The sequence below is a fragment of the Fukomys damarensis genome, unplaced genomic scaffold (genome assembly GCF_012274545.1).
Source record: "Fukomys damarensis isolate Sample0158 unplaced genomic scaffold, DMR_v1.0_HiC HiC_scaffold_19, whole genome shotgun sequence".
NCBI classification, from domain to species: Eukaryota; Metazoa; Chordata; class Mammalia; order Rodentia; family Bathyergidae; genus Fukomys; species Fukomys damarensis.
In genome coordinates this window covers 175458-181769 of record NW_022900931.1, presented here as the reverse complement: position 1 = coordinate 181769, position 6312 = coordinate 175458, and the positions used below count along the sequence as shown (strand labels likewise).

The following is a 6312-nucleotide window of genomic DNA, read 5'->3' as shown; positions in this document are numbered from 1 at the left end:
TTTGTTAAAAAAAAAAAAAAAAAAAAAAAAAAAGCCTGTGATGTAGCTCAGTGTGAAGGCCCTGGGTTTAATCTCCAGTATGCAAAAAAATTAAAAAAATAAAAACACAAGGCACCCAAAAACACAGCTGTGACCATTGTCTGAACTGATGATAAAATGATGACTTTGCTTTTTTTCCCCCCCTGGTTTCCTGTGTACACATTTGGAGCAGTTGGGAGCAGCTGTTTGTTTACCCGAATGTAGAGGCAATTTAGCAAGTTAGACTCTGTCCCAAAATTAAAAAAAAAAATTAAAAGCCAGGGGATATAGCTCAGTAGAAAGGTCCTGGGTTCAATCCCCAGTCCTGTGATTAAAAAAAAAACAAAAAAAACAAAACCAACAACAACAAAAAACAAACCATAACAGAAGAGGCAAAGGTGAACCACCACATGTTCCATGAAACATCTCTTTGCTCCCTCTTCTGGTCACTCAGGGGATGGGTGAGCATGGAAAAACGGGTGGAAGAAAGGGCAGGGAGAGGGCAAGAGAGGAAAAGTGCGGGTGCTGCCCTGCCTCTGCCAGCCACTTGGGTCCCAGATGTCTCCTCTTCCTTCCTACTGCACCTGAGTGGAACCACATAGGACATCAGGTTTTTTTTGTTTTTTGAGACAGGGTCTCACTATGTAGGTGAGACTGACCTAGAACTATGTAGCCCAGGCTGGTCTCAAACTCCCAACAATCCTCCTGCCTCAGCCTCCAGAGTGCTGGGGTTACAGGCATGCACCGCCACCTCTGGCAGGACGCCACATTTTCATTCTGTCCATTCCAAATGCCCCTCTGGAAGGGCTCCTTGAGGAAGATGCTTCCTGGCAACGACAGTCACCAGCCGGGCAAATAGGTTATCTGATGCTCATAGGAAAGTAGTTTATTTTTTCTTAAGAACAGCAGAGAGGAAAGGGAGTTACAGTAACATGAGTGTGCACGTGGATGTGCGGGCAGGCATGTACATGTCCAAGTGCATCGTATCTATCCATCATCGATCTATGCCTATATGAGGGTGCATTGGGCTAAAACAGCTATAATGATGAGAAACAAGCATTTATACGTGCAAATAAATCACAGCAAAACTGAAAGAATGGGAGGGTGGCAAGATCTGCCTCACTGCAACCTTGGGTGATACAAGCTGGGAAGCACCCCCGACGGGCGCAGCTGTCCGTGTTCCATGACTATGCTCTGGCATAACCAGGGACAATCTTCCTTTGAAGCACTTACCGCAGATTTTTTTTTATTGATGAATAAAATACACAACGATACCATAAAGTACACAGACCCTATGTGCCCCGACTGCTTTATTCATATGTGCGCCCCACGACCAGCTTGTAACATAGAGAACATCTGGGTGTCCCTGCCCAGCGATACCTGGTTCCCTCCCTACAAGAGGTAGAGACTCTTTCAGCACTGGAATTCCATGTGCATCTGACGGGGGTTGGCTGACCTCTTCTGCTAGACTGTAAGCACTGTGGAAACAGGGAAGGAGGTCTCCTTGGAGGCCACCTTGGTCCAGAACTACCTGGTGAATGAAGATGGAGGTAAGCACCATGATCACACCACCCCGGGGGAGGGGGCTGGAGCAGGGGCCTGCGGGTTGTGCCTGAGTGTTCGCATTCATTTACTTTTGCTGGATCTGGTCTTTAGATGTGAAACTTGGATCTTGGATCTGCTTCAGTTTCTCTCTATGCCCATCAGAAACCAATGCACTCACCAAGGTGTGTGGGCTTCTCTGGGCCAGCATCACTGGCTGGTGGGGCCACCCAAGATGCAGCAGGACTTGGGGTGTGGTCAGTACAGCCCTCAACCAGGAAGTGACCCAGCGTATGACTCAGACTGACACACATACACATACCCACCACACATCCCATTCAGGTCTTATTTCAGCAAGTAACAGACGCCACCCAGTGGCATAGACAGGCAAGCTTTATTTCCTCACAATCAGGGCTCTGCAGCAGGCAGCTGGAGACTCTGGATTAGCAGCGGTACAATGTCCATCTAGGGCCACCGACTCAGCCGAAGCCAGGCCCTCACAGGGGACAGCCCCAGCCTTTCACTACCATGACCAATCATGGGCTTCTGACTGGCTCAGACTGGGCACTGCCCCCCTGAATCAGGGAGAGGCTATAAATTGAGATGAAAGTGCCTCTATCCACCACTGAAAGAGGTGCGGATCCATTAGTAAGGAAGACAACAGAAAATTTACCACATGGACGTATCAGCACAGCCAGATGACACTGTACCCATGTGACCAGCACTGAGAGTCCCCTGGCATGTGACATGCCACCTGGGCATGTACTAAAATCAACACACTCCACGGTGGTCAGAAGGACCCTCTCCACAGAGGAAGCCAATCATGGAGGCAGACATTGTTGGGGGCAGCCAGTCAGTCTGCCAGGATTGAAGGGCAAGGGGGTGCCTGAGTCCCTGAGAGCAGGGCAAAGGACTGAAAGAAGTTTGGGTTTTACTCTGAGCATGATGGGACCCAGCCAGACAAACATCCACAAGACATCATTTTGTCTGCTGGGCAGAAAATGGTTAGTACTGGATCAAAGGTGAAGCCGGGAGACAGGAGGAAGTATACGCACAGGCAGAACGGAGAGCGAGAAGGGAGGGGCCCTGAGGGGCTGACTCCAGGCTGCTAAGGGGCCCCCTTGCCCCTCCCCACACCATCTGGAATGTGCAACTCAATACTTGATACAGACAAACTTCTGATAGGAACCTGGGTGGCCAGTTCCTCAGAGAACGCTTCTTCCAGGAAAACCTGCCTGTCCCAGGAGCCCTGTGTCTTCACTGGTCTCTGGCCACTACGCTGTCCAGCCCCTGCCCACCCTCAGTCCTGCACTTACTGCCCCTGTGTGGATGTGTCGAGACCCCAGGCCGACGTGTACAGACTGACATGGATCACCAGGGTGGGGCAGCTGGGACGCAGGACCCCTGGGCTCAAATCCCAGCACGACCTCCTTCCGGCTCAATGACCTCTGACAAGTCACTGAACTGCCCAGTGTCTTAGTTTCTTTGCTGGTAATAGAGGGGTGCAGCTCTGCCTTCACAGTTATAGCAAGGATTAGACGAATGGTCACACCTCCAAGTCTCAGCTGGTATAATTACATTATCAGTACAAACTACCTCCACACGCCTGCATCCCATAACGTCCAACCTTACTCTTCCCAGGGTTAGGGGCTTTGGGAGAATTCTCCTGTGGACTTGGCCAGTACCCTCAGGGCTGAAGGTCTGGGCAGTGGCAGCAGGCTGGGTGGGGGGTACAGCTGGGCTTGCAGCAGATCTGCAGGCCAGGGTCATAGCCCCGAGCCACCTGGCTGGGGCCGAAGGTCATGGCTGCATCAAACTGTGCCTTCAGCAACTGAAGGTGCTTCATTGCTCCTAGTGCCTCTGGGGTGACCTCAGCTTCAACCTCCAGAAGGTTGTAGTTCTCACCAGGGTCCTCAGATAGGTCGTAGAGCAGTGGGGGCTCATGAGCGGTCAGAGGGCTGCTGGCATGGCAGGCAGGGTCGGGGGTGGTGTCGCTGTGCATAGAGCCTGCGGGGAGGTCAGGTGTGTGCACAGGGCAAGAGCAGGGGCCTGGGCTTGGGGGTGCTCAGGGGGTCAGCAGGGCTGGGTTAGGGCAGCCAGAGAGAGGGAATTACCCTGCGTGAAGAAGTGAGCCTTATACTTCCCACTTCGAACAGCAAAGACCCCACGGACCTCATCTGGGAAGGCTGGGTAGAAGAAGAGAGACTTCCGAGGACTCTATGGGTAGAGTCAGGATCAAGGGGTGGGAGGGGCCTTGGTTGTCACCCTCTTTGGCCCACCCAGCTACTTCCTGAATGCCACTCATCGAAGGAGATGAAACACAGATACCCCAGGCACCACCACCCTTATCCCAGGAGGGCACACTGGACTTGGGGGGGATGATGCTAGTCCTACCTTGCCTGAGCCCAGCAGCACAGGGCTGAGGTCCACACCATCTAAGGTGACATTGGGCAGGGGGGCATTGCTCAGGGTTGCCAGCGTGGGAAGCAGGTCCAGGGAGCTGGCCAGCTCGTGAGTCACACCTAGGGCCAACGGGCTGCTTGTTACTCCACTTGCCAGCAAGGTTGGAGAGACAGGGCCAGGAGCCCACAAGGAGAGGCCCTGGAGACTGACCTGGAGTGATGTGGCCTGGCCAGAAGGCCACAGCAGGCTCTCGGACACCACCCTCAAAGGTCGTCCCCTTTCCACATCGCAGGAGGCCGGAGCAGCCACCACGTGACATGCGCATGGTCTCGGGTCTGGGACATGTAAGAAAGTCATTAGCAACAAGGGCCCAGGGCCTCTGATTCACTACCTGTGAGTAACTAAGAGCTCCACACCTCTGAGTACTTGTCTTGAAATGGCCAGTACACACCTGTGCCCTCTGGTTTACAAAACCTCTGTGCATGTGTGGCCTACTAACTGAGATCTAGAGGTGACTGCAGGAACAGAATTTCCGAAATCCCTTACGCCACAACACCATCAGGGCCCTGGCCAGTGACTAGGCACTTAGTGCCCTGCCTGGCCGGCATACCCGTTGTCAGCAGTGAAGATGACCAGCGTTTCTCCAAGCAGCCCCAGGTCCCTCACGGCCATCATCAAGGCCCCCACGGCTGCATCCAGCTCCATCAGGGAATCCCCAAATGGCCCTCGGCCCGAGCTCCCCACGAAGCTCTGCCCACTGAACTGAGGGTAGTGGGTGTGCTGGGGACAGAAATAGGACTCAGCCTTGGTGAGGAGACGTGGGCACTGGGGAGAGCAGAACTGGGGTACTCACGTGGGAGGCGTAGTACAGAAAGAACGGACGACCCTGGCGCTGAGCGTCAGCCATGAGGTCTCGGGCGAAAGCCACATAGCGGGCCTCTAATCCAGGCAGCCAGGGTGGCTGAGCCTCCACAGACAGATTGGCCAACAGTGGGATGGGAACCAGCCCCTGGTCACAGACGCCATCACAGGGGGTGGCTGGTGGGAAGCAGGTCAGGTTCTGGCAGGGGCCCTGGGGGACAGATCCAATGAGGGCTCTGGGCTGTGAGGGGGGCCGGGGGAACTGATAACCCTGGCGCTTCATACCTGGTCATGGGAGTACGGGATGCCCAGGAATCGATGGAAGCCCTGATGGGGGGGCAAAAAGGCCCCCCCCCGCCCCACTCCAAGGTGCCACTTGCCGGCCATCCCTGTAAGGTAGCCACGGGCAGCTAGGACCTCAGCCAGGGTCACCTCCTCCAGGGGCAGCCCACCCTGGGACGTGGGCCCCAGAACTCCAGGGTACATGCCCGTCCGCACAGGAAGCCGGCCAGTCAGGAGGGCAGCCCTGCAGGGACAGGTCAGCAGTGAGTCCGTGAATCCAACGGAGATGAACTTGGAAGAAAGGAGACAGAGGAGGGAGAAACAGGGCCTCCCCAGAGAGGCAGCTCTCTCCTCCCGCGGCAGTGCAGAGAGGCCCTGTTAGGAAGGGGACCCGCAGGGGTGGAGGAGCGGGTGAGGGCTCCTTGCTTACCGGGAGGGTGTGCACAGAGACACAGGCACATAGAAGTCTGTGAACCGCAGCCCCCCTGCAGCCAGCTGGTCCAGGTTGGGAGTGGTGGAACTAGGGTGTCCATACGAGCCCAGGTCCCCATAGCCCAGGTCATCAGCAAAGATCAGGAGAATATTCGGTGGGCTGGTAGTGGCCAGGCTTGCAGCCCAGGCCAGACAGAGGGCCCAGAGTACCTCCATGGAATGGAACAGAGAGCCTTGGGGAGAAGGACAAACTGGCTCCATCAGACTCTCCCCTCTTCTGAGACCCAGGGCCTAAATCCCCGACCCTATCCTTCCCTCCCCTGAGAACCCAGACGCCCCCCAGCCTCTTGGTCTCCCCTCCTTTAAGGCTCAGACCCTGGCCCTCCCTTCCCAAGACTCCTGGGCCCCAATACTCTTCCGAGTTCAACGCTCACTTCCCGAAGCACCAGCGAAACTGAGAGTACCGAGGCCCACTGTGCCACTCGCCAGAGACCTAAAAGGACCAGGTTCTCGCGCGGGGATCCGGCCACGATCGCGCCGGTGTCTGGCTCAGGCTCGGGGTACAGGCAGTCACAAGGCACTGACCCAAGGGCTCAGTCCTGCACCTAGTCCTAGTCCTGCACTCAGCGGAACTAGGGAGGTTCTGGAGCTGGGAGGGCAGGCGCGGAAGGCAGCGGGATCCTAGAGCCCTTCCGCCTCTGACCTGAGTCCTTAGGCAGCCAACGCTCAGCGCGCGAGACCGGCTGGGGGCGGGGCGGGGCCTGCGGGGGAGCG

The 6312-nt window shown here is 55.7% G+C and overlaps 1 protein-coding gene across 10 annotated transcripts in view; it reads right to left on the bottom strand.

Annotated features, from left to right (window-relative positions):
* Window positions 1-955: 955 nt before the first annotated feature.
* The window catches only part of Arsa (arylsulfatase A), a 6217-nt gene continuing 860 nt past the window's right edge, over window positions 956-6312 (bottom strand). The window contains exons 1-9 of one of the 10 annotated variants that reach the window (XM_010634231.2): window positions 6242-6298; window positions 5537-5771; window positions 5110-5350; window positions 4817-5035; window positions 4574-4743; window positions 4174-4298; window positions 3955-4082; window positions 3675-3777; window positions 957-3567 (exon numbers count right to left, since the gene is read on the bottom strand). In XM_010634231.2, the coding sequence (XP_010632533.1) occupies window positions 3248-3567; window positions 3675-3777; window positions 3955-4082; window positions 4174-4298; window positions 4574-4743; window positions 4817-5035; window positions 5110-5350; window positions 5537-5754 (1524 nt within the window). In that variant the 5' untranslated portion in view covers window positions 5755-5771; window positions 6242-6298 and the 3' untranslated portion in view covers window positions 957-3247. The other 9 variants (XM_010634227.2, XM_010634226.2, XM_010634228.2 and 6 more) reach the window with 9 other exon arrangements.